The sequence below is a fragment of the Macaca mulatta genome, chromosome 20, assembly GCF_049350105.2.
Source record: "Macaca mulatta isolate MMU2019108-1 chromosome 20, T2T-MMU8v2.0, whole genome shotgun sequence".
Classification (NCBI taxonomy): Eukaryota; Metazoa; Chordata; class Mammalia; order Primates; family Cercopithecidae; genus Macaca; species Macaca mulatta.
Genome location: NC_133425.1, coordinates 2,075,761 through 2,091,851, shown reverse-complemented (window position 1 = coordinate 2,091,851; position 16,091 = coordinate 2,075,761). Strand labels below are relative to the sequence as shown.

Here is a 16,091-nt window from a genome sequence, read left to right as displayed (position 1 = left end):
GCTCTTCTTTCCATCTGTGATCATTCTCCCTCCACCTCATGTTACCATTTCTAGACTCCTCACTCCTGCGTGGAGACCCAGGTTTCCATCTGTGATCATTCTCCTTCCACCTCATGTTACCATTTCCAGACTCTTCACTCCTGCGTGGAGACCCAGGTTTCCATCTGTGATCATTCTCCTTCCACCTCATGTTACCATTTCCAGACTCTTCACTCCTGCGTGGAGACCCAGGTTTCCATCTGTGATCATTCTCCTTCCACCTCATGTTAACATTTCCAGACTCTTCACTCCTGCGTGGAGACCCAGGTTTCCATCTGTGATCATTCTCCTTCCACCTAACAGACTTGACATTTCTTCTAGCATAGGTTTGCTGGTGACAAGTTCTTTCAGCTTGTCAACGTCTAACAAAGTCTTTATTTCACCTTCATTTTTGAAAGAGATTGTTGTTGGGTATAGAATTCTAGGTTGACAGGTTTAGTACTTTAAAGATTGTACTCTACTCTCGTCTCATTTGCATTATTTCCTATGACAACTCCTTATCTACATACTCTGTAACATCTTTCTCTATTTGCATGTAAGATTTTTTCTCACAAGTTTTGAGCAATATTCGATTATGATGTGTAGTTTGTAACACTACTCTAAGAGATACGCTTCAAATACGAAGACACACACAGGCCGAAAGGTAAGGGGTGGAAAAACATACCATACAAACACAAGTGACAAGAAGGCTGGACTGGCCACCTTCACAGCATACAAAGCAGAATTCAGAGCAAAGAATGTGATCAGGAGTAAAGAGGCTATTTCACAGTGTTCATCAGGAGGTCAGGAGACTCTCAAACATCTATGCACCTGGTAATAGAGCGTCAAAAGACATGAAGCAAAAATGGATAGAACTGTAAGCAGACGTAGACAAATTCATAAAGTTGGAGATTTCAATAACACATAAAGCAGGTAGATACAAAATAAGGATATAGAAGAGTTGAAAAACACTACCAACCAATATGATCTAATTAACATAGGCAGTTTGTGACAATTTGATTACTTGTCAATCAAACTACAATCAAAGTGATCGATAGTGTCATACTGTCATGCAGTAAAATGTGGCCATTTGGTTAGTTGGTGTCATTTTCCTCATGTTTTTTGTGCTTGGAGTTCGTTGAGTTGCTTGAATCTATAGGTCTATCATTGTCATTACATTCAGAAAATATTTGGCCAGTGTTTCTTCAAATATTGTTTCTGTACCTCTCCAGGATGTGAGGAGGCTTACACAGCTGTGAGTGCTGAGCCGTGTCTGGGGTGGAGGGTGTGTGAGTCAGTACTAAGTATCTGTTACCCAAAGACTCAGAAAAACTTTTACTTTGGTTTCTCTAAAATGGGCTTTTCCCACTAACATCAGAGTTCCACACTCTTTGGCTTCTGGATTCAGGCTGTTTCAGAGATCTGCTATCGCACAACACACCCCAAGCCTCAGTGGCTTAGAGCAGCAGCATCTTTCTCCTGGTCCTGTGATGGACTCCGCCGGGCGGCTCCTCTCTCCCCTGGTCCTGCGATGGACTCCGCCGGGCGGCTCCTCTCTCCCCTGGTCCTGCGATGGGCTCCGCCGGGCGGCTCCTCTCTCCCCTGGTCCTGCGATGGGCTCCGCCGGGCGGCTCCTCTCTCCCCTGGTCCTGCGATGGGCTCCGCCGGGCGGCTCCTCTCTCCCCTGGTCCTGCGATGGGCTCCGCCGGGCGGCTCCTCTCTCCCCTGGTCCTGCGATGGGCTCCGCCGGGCGGCTCCTCTCTCCCCTGGTCCTGCGATGGGCTCCGCCGGGCGGCTCCTCTCTCCCCTGGTCCTGCGATGGGCTCTGCCGGGTGGCTCCTCTCTCCCCTGGTCCTGTGATGGGCTCTGCCGGGCGGCTCTTCTGCTGCACGTGGTATCAGGTGGGGTCATTCACGAGCTGATAGCCAGGCTGAGAGGTCCAGGGAGGCTTCACTTGTTCTGGAACTTAGTGTGTCTCCTCATGGCCTTGCCACATGGCCACCATGGGCTTCCTCACAGCTTGGTGGCCTCAGAGTAGAGGGATCTTTCATGGGGCTGGATCTGCCTCTTCAAGGACTGAGCTTGAGAGTTCAGAACATCACTCACTGCATTCTCTTGGCCAAAGCTGAGCCCCAAGTTCAGCTGGGGAGGCGAACCCCGCTCAGGGGGGGCCAAGGTTAGCTGGGGAGGCAAACCCCACTCAGGGGGGGCCAAGGTCAGCTGGGGAGGCGAACCCCGCTCAGGGGGGGCCAAGGTCAGCTGGGGAGGCGAACCCCTCTCAGGGGGGGCCAAGGTCAGCTGGGGAGGCAAACCCCGCTCGGCGGGGGCAGCAGCCACCACAGCTGGGCCTGAGGCTTTTCTTGTTTTAACACAGCGTTGGGTCACATCAGCCCCGTTTCTGTCACATTTGTCACCGTCTTTGCCACTCACTGTCGTTTTCCTCCATCTGCAATTGCCGTGATGGGAAGGGGGGTTGCATGTCCACAAAGGCATCACACTGTGCGCCTGCCGTGGCCCCTTCCCAGGTGAGGTTCTCAGCCAGTGGCAGTCACCACTTTGGGACGCAACATCCAAGGGCCGCTTCCCACAGGGACCTTCGTGATTGGCTTGTTCCTGGAACACATGGGACCTGCCTTCTTCATCCCAAGACCCTCACCTGATAAGCATAAGCAGCCTCCTCTCCCCTCCCACACGTCAGCAGCCCCAGCGTGCAGGAGGGAAGGAGAGGTTCAAGTCCCCCACCCCAGAAGCCAGACCGAGAGCTGGGACTTCGGGTGTGGGCCTAGCCCTGGAGATGCTTGTTCCCAGCACCTGGCCAAGCCTGCCACCTCCTGCGTGGGTCTCGCCACAACCCCAAACACACAGTGAGCAGCAGCCTACAAGGGAAGTGGCAGCCCAGGCATTCTGGTTCTTCTCTGGCTTTTCACTGTGGGCACTGGGGGGTGGGTCCCAACAGACAACACTCCTTCTCCCCCAAGATCTGCTGCCTTCTAAGTCCCTAAACAGGTGTCATCCCCTTCACACTTTCCTCATGTTTTTCTTATTTAAAATTGTCTTTTAGGAGAAGTTTGCGGACTGTTTCCTAAGGTCTGGGCCAGCAGTCCCGACATGCCCTGACCCACCATTCCCCTGGCCGCGCGCTGAGTGTCCCGGCCGCACGGGAGCTCCTGGCCTTGCCGTGCAGTGTGACACTGCCACACCCACCTCATGGCTCACAGCCGAGTTTCAGGTCATGATGTTTTCTCCCAGCCTCAGTGTAAACAAAAATAACTCTTTGCCTTGTAAGCAAATGAGCAGAGGCCTCAGGACCCTCCCCAGCCCACGGCTCTCGGGTACTGGGGCCCTGTGCCCAGACGCCCCCTCTCGGGTGTGCACGTGGCTGCCTCCTGCACATCCCACACCCCCACCCCGGAGCGAGTGCTGCTCTCGGGTGTGCACGTGGCTGCCTCCTGCACATCCCACACCCCCACTCGGGTGTGCACGTGGCTGCCTCCTGCACATCCCACACCCCCACTCGGGTGTGCACGTGGCTGCCTCCTGCACATCCCACACCCCCACCCCGGAGCGAGTGCTGCTCTCGGGTGTGCACGTGGCCGCCTCCTGCACATCCCACACCCCCGCCCCGGAGCGAGTGCCCAGCACGGCCCCTATGTGCGCTTTCTGCCACCCGAGGGCCCCGACCTCCACGCAGCCTCTCTGGACCCCGGGAGTCCCAGGACCAGGGTGCGGACTCTGAAGCGTCTGGGGGCTGCCTCCGTCTCTGCAGGGCTTGTGATTGTTGTCCCCAGTGGGGCTTCTGTGGCTGTGCCGGACCCCATGGCTCCCGCGGGTTGTGCTAGCAAGGCCTTCAGCCCTGAGCAGCATGCGGGCAGGCCCCTCTGCAAAGCCAGGCAGAGCGTGCAGCATCGTCCATCACGGGTACTTTTCCCACCACCACCCTGGGCTCACCGACTCACATGGCCCTGGCAGTGCCACTCCGGGTCCCATCGTCGGGGGTTTCCAGGAAACAGCGTGTGGGGCCTGGGCCCCGTTTGCCAGTCGGGCGTTCTCACTCCAGACAAGTCTGCACAACCGCTCTGATTTGATTGATGGATCGATTGATACAAGGTCTTGTTCTGTCGCCTAGGCTGAGTGCCGTGGCACAGTCATGGCTCACGGCAGCCTCCACCTCCTGGGTTCTAGCGATCCTTCTGCCTCAGCCTCCCAGGTGGCTGAGGCTACGGGCATGCACCACCATGCCCAGCTAATTTTTTATTTTTATAGAAATGGGGCCTTGATATGTTGTCAGGCTGGCCTCAAACTCCTGGGCTTAAGTGACCTGCCTGCCTTGGCCTCCCAAAGTGCTGGGATCACAGGCCTGGCCTTGATAGTTTTCAGTTATGGTGCAGAGCAAGTTCCTGCCCTTCCTCCTGACAGGGCTGCCGAGTGGGACCCAGGTGTGCGGACTCCTCTGTGGCTTGGCCTGGGAGGCTTCAAGGTCCCCACAGCCAGGTTTTGCGCTTAGAGCCTTGAGCTGGGCTCGGGGCCCAGGCCCCCATTCCTGCTGGTCCCCAACCGGCACATCCCCACCCACATGCCCATCCCCAGGGAGAGGGCATCCTGAGCCTGAGGGGCCACCTGCGGACCCCAGCTCTTGGGGGTGGTGTGGGCAGCGTTCTCCGACCGCCTGTGTTCTCGCGTTCGGCACGGATGGTTCCAGGTGTTGTCTCCTTCAGTTAGGGTGTGTATTCTTCAGTTAGGGTGTGTATTCTTCAGTTAGGGTGTGTATTCTTCAGTTAGGGTGTGTATTCTTCAGTTAGGGTGTGTATTCTTCAGTTAGGGTGTGTATTCTTGGCTTTTAGATGGTAAAGATTTTAAGACAAATATAAACACTTTGCTTTTGCTTTAAAAACTCGCTTCCCCCTCAGTGTCCCTTGGCTCTTAGGCTGGCAGGTGGGCTCCGCGTGTGCAGGGTCAGGTGAGCCGGGGGGATCCTGTGTGCAGTAGGGGTTGGGGTCAGGGTCAGGGGGCCGGGGACCCACATGCCTATCCCTAGCCCCACCCCCTGAGATCGGCCAGGCACCTCAACAGCCCCTCCTGTCCCTGCAGACCCAGCCGGTGCCCAACCCTGTGGCATACTACCTACACCACTCACCCTGGTGGTTCCACCGCTTCGAGACACTCAGCAACCACTTCATCGAGCTCCTGGTGCCCTTCTTCCTCTTCCTCGGCCGGCGGGCCTGCATCATCCACGGGGCGCTGCAGATCCTGTTCCAGGTGAGCCCGCGCCGCCCGCCGGCCCCCATGTCCACAGACGCTGGTCCGTCGCCCTATTTCTGGCTGCCCTGCTGTCTGGGAGGCCCCTGGGGCATTACAGGCCCCCTTTCTTGGGGACAGCCTGTCCTCCCCAGCCATTGTTGGTGTCAGGGCCTCACCAGCTCCTTCTCATCCCCTGCAGGGGCCCCACTGCGGCCCTGTCCCGGGCTGGAGGCTGAGGGTCTCCTTCCCAGGCGTCCTCCGAGGACTGGCTCCTCCCAAGAGCATTTCCTGCAGCTGCGAGAGGCCCAGCCGTGTCCTGGGCTCGGCAGCGGGACGGGGTCAGGCACGCCAAGGCCCTGTGTGGACACCCCCACATTCCTGGGATCCTCTCCTACGATTCTTCCATTCTAGAGGTTTCCTTTCCCGTGTTTGTGTCAGTCCACCAGGAACCAGGGTCTGCGAGAGGCGAGGGTCATTTGTCTCCATGTGGTTGAGGGACTGCCTCCCCTGCCCCCGGAACCCAGGCACCCCTGAACCCCCGTCCTGCCCACGCTCACTGCCATCCCTGCCCCACAAGCCCCCTGCATTGAGGACGCCTCGAAGGGCAGGGCACCCCCATGCCGCCTCCGGCCGGGCTGGGCCAGTCTCGGGCGTTTGCTTTTCCCTATAAACGCTACATTCCGATTGTCAATTCCCAAGGAAAACGTGGTGGGGATTTTAAAGGTGGTTCTGTCTCTCGATTGTTTCGATGGAGGTGTAACAGACATCCAGGGCAATGCACAGGTCCTGGGGTGGCATTCCACGTGCCCTGGAGAACAGATGGACCTGGGTGTCCCATGCCCCTTCTCCCGCCCTGCCCCATGCCCCTTCTCCCGCCCTGCCCCATGCCCCTTCTCCCGCCCTGCCCGCCCTTCCCCTGCCCTGCCCACCCCTGCCAGAGCACCACAGCCTCTAGGGGCAAAGCTCCATCAGCAGGCGCGGGTGCTACGTCACGTTGGTGCACGTGGGGGCACCCACGGTTGTTGGCCGGGCCCCGTTTCATGGTGTGCGTCCTGTGGTCAGTCCGTCTGTCCTGTCTGTGCACTTGTGGTGGTTTCCGGTTTTCATCACAGCCTGCCGTGCACACACGCGATCTCGTCATCCCGTGGACGTGTTTTCAAGGGCTCTGCTGTACCGTGAGCAGACCTGTGATTCACTTTACAGGAAGCTGCACGTGTCCCAGGGTGGCTGTGCCGCTCTTGGCCCCTCCCCGCAGCAAGGACCCTGGCTGTGGTCGCAGGGGCCCTGAGCAGCTCCTGACGCCCTCAGTCTTTTCCACGTTAGCTGCTCGGAGGCAGGTGCCGGTACCCGTGGGGTGATTTCTCTGGCGGGCATCGATGTCACTGTGAATCTAAGTGGGAAGAACAGACTTGCTCACAGATCAAGCCCTGTCCAGGACCGCACGTTTCTCTCTGCAGCTGCTCAGGGCTCCTGGAATAGTTTCAGTTGGTTCCATGTAGCCGTACCCCACACATGTCTGCGGGCTCTTGGAATAGCCATATGCCACGCATGTCTGCAGGCTCCTGGAATAGCTTCAGTCGATTCCATGTGGCCGTACCCCTCGCGTGTCTGCGGACTCCTGGAGTAGTTTCAGTCAATTCTGTGTAGCCGTGCCCCTCGCGTGTCTGCGGACTCCTGGGGTAGCGTCAGTCGATTCTGTGTGGCCGTGCCCCTCGCGCGTCTGCAGGCTCCTGGAGTAGCGTCAGTGGATTCCGTGTGGCCGTGCCCCTCGCGTGTCTGCGGGCCCCTGGAGTAGCGTCAGTGGATTCCGTGTAGCCATGCCCCTTGCGTGTCTGCGGGCCCCTGGAGTAGCGTCAGTCGATTCCGTGTGGCCGTGCCCCTCGCACGTCTGCGGGCTCCTGGGGTAGCGTCAGTGGATTCCGTGTGGACGTGCCCCTCGCGTGTCTGCAGGCTCCTGGGGTAGCGTCAGTCGATTCCATGTGGCCGTGCCCCTCGCACGTCTGCAGGCTCCTGGAGTAGTGTCAGTGGATTCCGTGTGGCCGTGCCCCTCGCGTGTCTGCGGGCCCCTGGAGTAGCGTCAGTGGATTCCGTGTGGCCGTGCCCCTCACGTGTCTGCGGGCTCCTGGGGTAGCGTCAGTCAATTCCATGTGGCCGTGCCCCTCACGGGGCAGCAGCACCCAGGTGACTTCTTTTGTTGATATTGCAAATGGTGCCCTTTTAACTCACACTTCCTCCTCTTGGTTGCTAAGTGTGGGACTCTGGTGACCTCAGCCTTTCTCGGGCGACCTCTGCACTGGTGCTACCCTGTCCGTTCGCGGGTCCCTCACAGACGTGTCCTGTGGGCGATCTGGGGATTCTGCCGGTTCTGCGTCCATCCCTTTCTCCCCTGCTGGGCAGGGTTGAGTGCCGTCTGGGTCTAGGGTCCCACAGCAGGGAGGGCCCCCGCCCTGCACACTGTCTGTCACGATGCCAGCTGTGGGTTGTTTTCGTGGCTGCTTTTATTCACTTCTCCTTTGTGGTTTTTAGCCATGAATGGATGCTGAGTTGTAGAAAGTGTTTCTCCATCAGTCGTGAGATGCTCGTTCTTCCATCCGTAACGTGGCAGGTTACGTTCATGCTGCAGGTGCTGAAGCAAGTTCACATTCCCAGCACAGCTGAGCCTCTTCCTCTGCGGGTGTCTGGAAAGCAAAGGTGGCCATCCTCACACCTGGCAGTGCTCCCGTGTGAGGCCGCCTGTGCCGCCGGGGTCTCTGACTGATCACCCTTGGGGGCCACAGGACAGGTGGGCTTTCGACTCCTTCTTGAGGCAGTTTTTGTGGTGAACGTTTTCCTGGGAATTTGTTCATTTCATCTGTTTTCAAATCTTGGCAAAAAAAAAGTCATCATATTATGTTAGTTTTATAGCCTCTCGAGTAGCCAGGACTACAGGTGCCACCACGCCCAGCCATTTTTAATTTTTTGTAGAGACGGGGGTCTCACTATGTTGCCCAGTCTGGTTTTGAACTCCAGGGCTCGAGTACTCTTCTTGCCTGACCTCCTAAAGTGCCATGGCTGCAGGTGCACGCCCGGCCTCAAGGCCTGTGTCCTCACCGATACAGCTCCTGAGACAGCGGGAGCAAGGTCATGCTCAGGGTCAGCCTGGCCCTCTGTCTCTGTTAAGGGCCATACATCTCAACTGACGTACTTGGACGTATTGCCACATCTTTGTGTTTTTCTCTTTGTTCTTAGTATCTTCCGCATTTTTTCCTGTTATTTTCCCTCCGTTTCCTCAGTGGTTATCAGCCGGGTTAACTTACTGGAGGTCTCAGTTTGGGCAGCATCTTTGCCACCATGACCTCCTGAGGTCCTCAGCCCACCTCTGCCCCCCCCCAAGCCACCTGCGTCCGTTCCTCCGGGGTTTCAGCTCTGTTTTATTAATTAAGAGACTTATTTTAGAACAGTTTTAGGTTTTCAGAAAAACTGTGCAGACTACAGAGGCTCCCTTATCCCCATCTCAGTTTCCCTGCGCTCAGCACCTTGCACTGGCCGGGACATTGTATAATTGATAGGCAGGACTGATAAATTGTTGCCAACTAGAGTCCCCAGCTGACAGGAGAGTCATGTGCAGTGTTGCTCATTCTGTGAGCTCCGACAAACGGACGATGGACGACAACGCGTGTCCCCGTCGCAGCTTCACGCAGTCGCTCGTGGCCCTGGAAGTCGTCTGTGCCCCGCCGGCCCTCCGTCTCCACGGTGCTGCCTCTGCCGGACATTGTGGAGTGGGAAGCATCGTGCGGCCTCCACAGACTGGCTCCCTTCCCTCCGCATCTGCACGGGGGGCTCCCCGCGCCTCCTGGAGCCTCCACTGCCCGTTTCTCTTCGGCACTGAGACCCCCGTGGTCCGCACGCGCCCCGGTTTATTTCTCCACTCAGCCTCGGAAGGGCCACAGACGGAGCCCCGGGCACATGTGCTTCCCACACGGGGCATGAGGAAGGTTGTGCTGAGCACAGGCGTGGGGCCAGGGCTGACTGTGCCAGGCCTGGGTCCCACTGCCACCCAGGGAGGGGTGTCCAGCCTGAATGGAGTGGTCTGTTCCAGGATTCCTAACCTGGGTGGGGCCGCACACGGGCGACTCCTGAGCCGTCTTCAGCCATGTGGTCCTGGGGTCCCAGCCGCTGGAGGAGGGCCGGGCTGAAGACTGCCAGGAATGCCCCCCACTCCCCAGCACCCCCCGTGTGGGCTGCGCTGCCCCAGGCTCCCGCCTGCCCCTGCCAGGCTCAGGTCTGGTTCGGAAGCCAGTCCAAGGGCACCCCTGGACTACGGCCAGGTCGGAGTGTGGGCCTGCTTGGCTCCGTGGTTGCCTGGCAGTGGGGGGTGCTCAGGATCCCACCTCCCTCTTCCACGGCCCGTGTACCATGTAGCGTCCCTCCCTCAGGCTGTGGTGGCCAGTTCCACCACTGCCCCTCTCCAAATAAGCTGATCCTGGCTTGGAGAAGCTCTCATGAAAAGCAAGGTGCTAAGTTACTTAATCAAGAAAGTTGGAGTCACTTGAGGGTTGAGTTACCATGACATGGAATGGGGGAGGTGACCTTTGAACCAGAGGCCTCAAAAACATCCTTGTTTATTCAGAACGCAGGAACCTGGCCGGGGGTCGGATGAGAATTGGACTAACAGGCCCTGGTGCAGGCAGACAGGGACCCTCCCAGGCATGACGGCGGGGCTGCGGGTTCCCTCAGTGCCAGTGCTGGCCCAGTTCTGGAGTCCGCTGCCTGGTGGGGGGAGTGGCAGTGGACAGTAGGGATGCTGGGAGGGGAGGGGACAGAGCTGGGTCTCATTGCACCTGGGCCTCTGAGCACCACCCCCAAAGACCCAGCACAGGCAGCGCCTCCCGTCCAGGCCTCAGAGGTCAGGCCGTGTCATCCTCTCCAGCCCCACACCATGTCCAGGATGAGGTGGAAGCAGCCGGGGTGGTGGCTGTGCTCTGCAGCGTGGCCTGGCGTCCCCCTCAGAGGAGAGGACGGTTGGCCACTTGTCCCGTCCGCAGGCAGTGTGGGGTCTTCAGCTAGGGCTTTTGCCCCCACAGGCGTACAGGGCAGAGGGTGTGTGGGGGATGATGCGGTGTGGGACTGAGAGTGACCCGCGCCCTCTACCATTGTAGTGCCCTGGCCGGGGCCACGCCCTCACCTGTGGCCGCCGAGTGCCCCGAGACCCAGGGCCGCCTCTGAGCGTTGCCTCCCTGGAGCGCGTCCTGGGTCCGTGTGTTCCCGTGTTCCTTCCGTTGGGGAGCTGAGGCATGAGCAGCCTCCCTCCTCCTACGCGCAGTTTACACAGCTGTTCCGGAGAGTTCCACGGGGCCCTGGGGCCACTGCTGCCTGGAGAGGTGCACGTGAGCAGTGACCGCAGAGCCCGGCCACCCAGCCAGCACCCACGGGAGCCATCAGCCTCCACCAGGGCACTGGGGACAGGGAGACACACCTGGGGCCGCCAGGGTGGGAGGGGCAGGGGGTGAGCTCAGGTCTGGAGCCTCTGAGTCGCCTGCTCACAGGGGGCTGTCCGGCCCCACCCCACCCACTCCGCCCAAAGGGCTCCTTGCCCTGTGGTGGCTGCACCTCACGCCCCCTCAAGACAGAGGCCCGGAGGCCCTGTCAGCCCCGTGCGCAGGCCGGCTATCCCGAGGCTGTCCCGGAGGGAGCTGGGCTCACGGGCCCCGAGCTGTGTGTGGTTGTGATGAAACAACACAGATAATGCAAAGTTCACACTGGGTTCATGCCCACCAGAGTGCCCACCTGGGAACACAACACATTTCCTCAGCGGAGGGTCCCCGTGAGCTCCCTGCGAGCAGGCTTGTCGTCCGCGGAGGGTCCCCGTGAGCGCCGGCGTGTCCTCAGCAGAGGGTCCTCACAAGCGCACCTGTTCTCTGTGGCACCTGACAGGCGGGAGGCCCCAGAGGCATCCAGAGACCCCAACCCCGCTCTTCCTTCTTGGGGCCACGCGCCACTGGCCTCGGAACCCCTGCTGCTCCGTCTCTTGGCCCCAGGATTCCATCACCTCAAGCTCCTCTTCCTGTGCCGGCCGTGGGGACCCCTCTGGCCCCGCCCCTGCTCCCAGCCACCGGCTGGGTCATCTGTGGGCTGCACGGCCGTGTGAGGACTCTGCCGGCCGGGGGCGAGCACAGATGGGCTCTGAGCAGATTGATTTCCCTCTGAGGAGATGGCTCAGTGACGCTAGAAGAAAAACAAGGAAGACTAGGTCCCCCAGGAGCACTCAGGCCGTGCACTCTACACGGAACTGCGTTTTCATAACAAAACAGCCGACCAGATGGAGGGCGAGAGATGCAGCAGAGCAGCTGAACGCTGCGCGGCGGGGTCGCCTCCGCACGGAGCAGGGCCCCGAGGCCCCGAGCCCTGAAGCTTTCTTAGAAACGGGATTTCACACCCAGATCTGTGCTCCATGGAGCCCTAGTTCCCTGAGTCTAGAGCTCCCCACTGAGCTCCCATCAGGATGACCACAGGTCGCTTTGGTCCCATCTGCCAGTCAGGCTGGGCCCAGGGAAGGGCCAGAAAGGCTGGAGCTTCTCCCACCAGGAATGGATGGCAGGACATTCCAGTGTCACCTGGGGCGCCCCCTCCAGAGCACCCCAAAGAGTGGGTCCAAAGGCCAGACCTCAGTGCCCAGCCCTGCACCCTCCCTGTCACGGGAGCTCAGGGGCTCCCAGCCGCCCTGCCCCGCCCCCGACCAGCCCTGGTCACACTCAGGACAGAGGGCATGGGGGTCTGGCCCGCCAGGGAAGCTGCTGGCAGAGGTGGCTAACCCCAGGCACGGCAAGGCGGGGCTGGTTTTAGCACAGGGGGTTAGTAACATTGTAGACAGTGGAGAATAAGAAAGTGTTCATTTGGGGCTCAGAACCAGGAAAGGTATTTTTCCAAATTAACCCAGGGAGAGCCGTGAATGCACAGTTCATAAAACGCTGTCATCATCTATAAAACTGATGCAGCTGCCCCTGCGAGACCCTTATTAGACATCGGGGTCCATGCCCTCAGCCCTCCTCCTGAGTTATGGGGACAAAGCCTGGGCTTTAGTGCATCAAATCTGGCCGACAGACCCGTCTGAGGGAGCCACGCCCGGGTCCTGCCCGCCCAGGGTCCACCGGCTCAGCCGCAGACCATTACCCACGTGGGGCAACCGGCCACGCAAGCCGCCGCCGTCTCCCTGACGCCTCCGCGGCAACGGCCAGGGTGAGGTTTGGCACCTGTGACATCACCTGATGGAGCTGCAGGGACAGCGGCTCAATCTCCAGTTTCGTCACCTAACGATCACTGGCCTGCAGGGTGTCCAGAAGCAGCCCTCCGAGTCCCTCCTGCCGCGGCTTTGCCCACTGCTGCTGCTGAACCGTTCCCCGGAGCCCTCCCGGCCGTGCTGCCCGGCCAGCCCTGCATGCAGCCCCTCCCCTCTCCTGCTGTCCCTCTCTGGGGCACAGGGGCCTGGGCCTGTGTCTCGCTTCCTTGCACTTCGTATTTTGAACTGGGAGCGTTACTGGTGGCCCCCCATGCTCCCTGTTGTCCGTGGCACCTGTCGGCTGAGGGGCGTCCCCGGCACCCACTCTCCAAGCACAGCCTTCTCTGTGTGGACACGCCAACCCTCCCTGGGCGTAACCCCGGCAGGCACCCTTTGCAGGTGAGGAGTTCCAGGAGGGCACAGGGTCTGGTCCAGCCCCAGACCTTGCGCATCACTAAAGCAAGGGACAGAACCTGCACAGAAACGTGCAGTCATGGGAGGAACGTTCTGGAAGCATCTGTCAGAAGGCACCTCTGAGGCGTCTGCTGTCCCCTCCATGAAGGCACAGCCGGGTTTCAGTTGTGATGCCAGGGCTGGGGGATGGCAAGGGCAAAGCTGGGTGCAGGGCCCCCCTGCTCCAAGAAGGGAGGATCCAGCCGCCCAGGGGCCCTGCACGAGGCTCAGCTGCAGCGTCTCCACAGGCCATCCTCATCGTCAGTGGGAACCTCAGCTTCCTCAACTGGCTGACCATGGTGCCCAGCCTGGCCTGCTTCGATGACGCCACCCTGGGGTTCTTGTTCCCCTCCGGGCCAGGCAGCCTGAAGGACCGAGTCCTGCAGATGCAGAGGGAAATCCGAGGCGCCCGGCCCAAGCCCAGATTCGGTAGGTGGCTCAGCCGGGGGGCCCTGCCCCAGTGCCCACGGGCATGAGAAAGCTGGGTGGTGCCAGCCCTACAGCCTGCCCCTGTGGGTTGGGGGTGCCAGGGCAGGAGGTGGGTCAGTGTCGTCCACTGTGTAGCACGCCGGGAACAAGGTGCTTGACGTCAGCTGCTGCTCCATCCCCGGGACCCTGGACAGCTGACCCTTAGTGAGCACCAGCTGGAGTCTCCCCGGGACAGGCCAGGGGGCGGCTGGGAGCCCCACCTGGAAGATCTCACTCCCCTGCCAGGCTCTGTGGTGCGGCGTGCAGCCAACGTCTCGCTGGGCATCCTGCTGGCCTGGCTCAGCGTGCCCGTGGTCCTCAACTTGCTGAGCTCCAGACAGGTCATGAACACCCATTTCAACTCTCTTCACATTGTCAACACTTACGGGGCCTTCGGAAGGTATGGGCCTGGGGTCCCCGTCTCCCGGAGCTGGGTACGGAGCTGGGTATGTGAAGAGACTCAGCCCTGAGCAGCCACATTCAGGCGGGGTTGGAGTGTGGGCCCCCATGACCCCAAGTGTCCCCTGCCCCACCCCAGCATGACCCAGGCACAGGCTATGCTGTCCCCATTACCAGGCCTGGACATGCAGGCCTCCTCCGTCCTGGTCGCATGAGGCAAAGGGGTAGGGCCCGAGGTCACCAGGCAGGTGGGCTGTGGCCCTGGAATGCCTACTGGGGGCGTAAGGAAAAGGCGACCAGGCCCTGACTCCCTGGGTGGGAATGCCAGGCAGTGCTGCCTGAACACAGGTGCTCTCCCTGCCCTGGGCCAGCCCCTGGCCTCTTCCCCCTCGTGTCCACCCCGAGCTGCCAAGGGGCATGGGGCACATGCCGGCTGTGGCCAGGTCTTCAGGGGCAGGGAATGTGCTCTCAAATGAGCCCCTGGGGCCAGTCCCCGAGACTCCCCAGCCCCACCCAGCCTCGCAGTAGCCCCTGACCAGGAGGCAGGTGGGGGTGTAGGCCCTCCACCTGGGCCAGGATGGTCAGTCGGGGAACCCCCATGCACCCCACTCAGCCCAGCCAGTGTGTGATGTGGGCCTGGCCTGCCTCGGTCTCCCGGCAGCATCACCAAGGAGCGGACGGAGGTGATCCTGCAGGGCACGGCCAGCCCCAACGCCAGCGCCCCCGACGCCGTGTGGGAGGACTACGAGTTCAAGTGCAAGCCAGGCGACCCCAGCAGACGGCCCTGCCTCATCTCCCCGTACCACTACCGCCTGGACTGGCTTATGTGGTTCGCCGCCTTCCAGGTGGGGGACAATCCCCGGCGGGCACGGACCCGCCTGTACCCCGCCCTCTTCTGCCCTCAGAGGACAGGTTCCTAGAGCACCCACCGAAGGGGCTGGTGGGGAGGGAGGCTGGGGGGATGGGATCCTGCCTGAGCTGAGAACTGAGCCCACACGACATCCAGGCCCAGCCCCAGCGTCCCCCAGGATCCGCCAGGTGGAGTCTCATGCCAGGAATCCCAGCCTGGGTGCCATAGCGAGACCCTGAATACAGAATTAGCAGCAAGTGAGGGCAGCGCCTGTGGTTTCAGCTACGTGGGAGGAGGAAGGATCAATTGAGCCCAATCGCTGCAGCCTCAAATCATGACGCCATTGCACTCGAGCCTGGGAACAGGGCCAGACCCTGTCTCAGAAAACAGGAAGGTTCGGTTCCCGGTCAGGGAACTGTTGGCCGGGCGCGGTGGCTCAAGCCTGTAATCCCAGCACTTTGGGAGGCCGAGACAGACGGATCATGAGGTCAGGAGATCGAGACCATCCTGGCTAACACAGTGAAACCCCATCTCTACTAAAAATACAAAAAAATAAGCCGGGTGAGGTGGCGGCACCTGTAGTCCCAGCTGCTTGGGAGGCTGAGGCAGGAGAATGGCGCGAACCCGGGAGGTGGAGCTCGCAGTGAGCGGAGATCTGGCCACTGCACTCCAGCCTGGGCGACAGAGCGAGACTCCGTCTCAAAAAAAAAAAAAAAAAAAAGCAGGAAGGAAGGAATCCTCAGGGCTGGGGTAGCAGAGGCACTCACGGACAGAGCTGCTGTTTCTGTCCTCCTGGTCCCATCTCAGCCACCAGAAAACTGAGCCTCAGGGAGGCAGGGCCCAGACAGAGGGAGCTGGGGCAGACAGGCTCCGAGGCACCCAGGCAGGGGAGTGAGGCCAGCGGCCAGCCTGGGAATGAGTGGTCAGGGCTACAAGGAGCATGCGAAGCAGGCGGCCCCTTAAGGGGACCCCAGCCAAAGAACTGGGGTGTGACCGCCCAGGGAACCCACCTCCAGGAAAGCCTCAGGACCACATGCTGCTGGACAGACAGAGAGGCTGGCGCGGGAGGGAGTGGAGGGCACGGCTGAGCATCTGGAGGGGCTGTGCCTGGACAGCGCGTGGCGCAGCCATCTCCAGCCCGACCTCTCCTCCCAGACCTACGAGCACAATGACTGGATCCTCCACCTGGCTGGCAAGCTCCTGGCCAGCGACGCTGAGGCCCTGTCCCTGCTGGCACACAACCCCTTCGCAAGCAGGCCCCCGCCCAGGTAAGACGCTCTCCGCTGTTCAGGGGCCTCCCCCAAATCCGGGTGTCTGCTGGGGTCCCACCCAGCTGTACCCACACCCCACCTGTTTACAGGAAGTACCCCTTCCCTCCTGCAGAGGCAGAAGGTGGGGCCTGCTGGGAGC

The 16,091-nt window shown here is 60.4% G+C and overlaps 1 protein-coding gene and 2 long non-coding RNA genes across 25 annotated transcripts in view; 2 read left to right on the top strand and 1 right to left on the bottom strand.

The window, feature by feature from the left end:
• Positions 1-16,091, top strand: part of LMF1 (lipase maturation factor 1) — a 120,517-nt gene that overhangs the window by 89,447 nt on the left and 14,979 nt on the right. For 21 of the 23 annotated variants that reach the window (XR_013411381.1, XM_077985188.1, XM_077985198.1 and 18 more), the window contains 5 exons: positions 5,107-5,274; positions 13,213-13,393; positions 13,679-13,832; positions 14,493-14,676; positions 15,837-15,949. Coding sequence is in view for 21 of the 23 variants with exons in the window: in XM_077985188.1 (XP_077841314.1) it covers positions 5,107-5,274; positions 13,213-13,393; positions 13,679-13,832; positions 14,493-14,676; positions 15,837-15,949 (800 nt within the window). In the remaining 2 variants the exon portion in view is untranslated. Of the gene's footprint in view, positions 1-3,079; positions 4,976-5,106; positions 5,275-13,212; positions 13,394-13,678; positions 13,833-14,492; positions 14,677-15,836; positions 15,950-16,091 lie in introns of all 23 variants that reach the window. The other 2 variants (XR_013411382.1, XM_028841042.2) reach the window with 2 other exon arrangements.
• Positions 6,398-8,745, top strand: LOC144337822 (uncharacterized). Its single transcript, XR_013411418.1, has 3 exons — positions 6,398-6,778; positions 6,815-6,935; positions 7,273-8,745. It is a non-coding gene; the product is annotated as an uncharacterized LOC144337822 (long non-coding RNA).
• On the bottom strand, positions 8,466-13,213 carry LOC114674403 (uncharacterized). The gene is made up of 3 exons (XR_013411404.1): positions 11,023-13,213; positions 10,421-10,608; positions 8,466-10,005 (listed from the first exon to the last, which is right to left on the bottom strand). It is a non-coding gene; the product is annotated as an uncharacterized LOC114674403 (long non-coding RNA).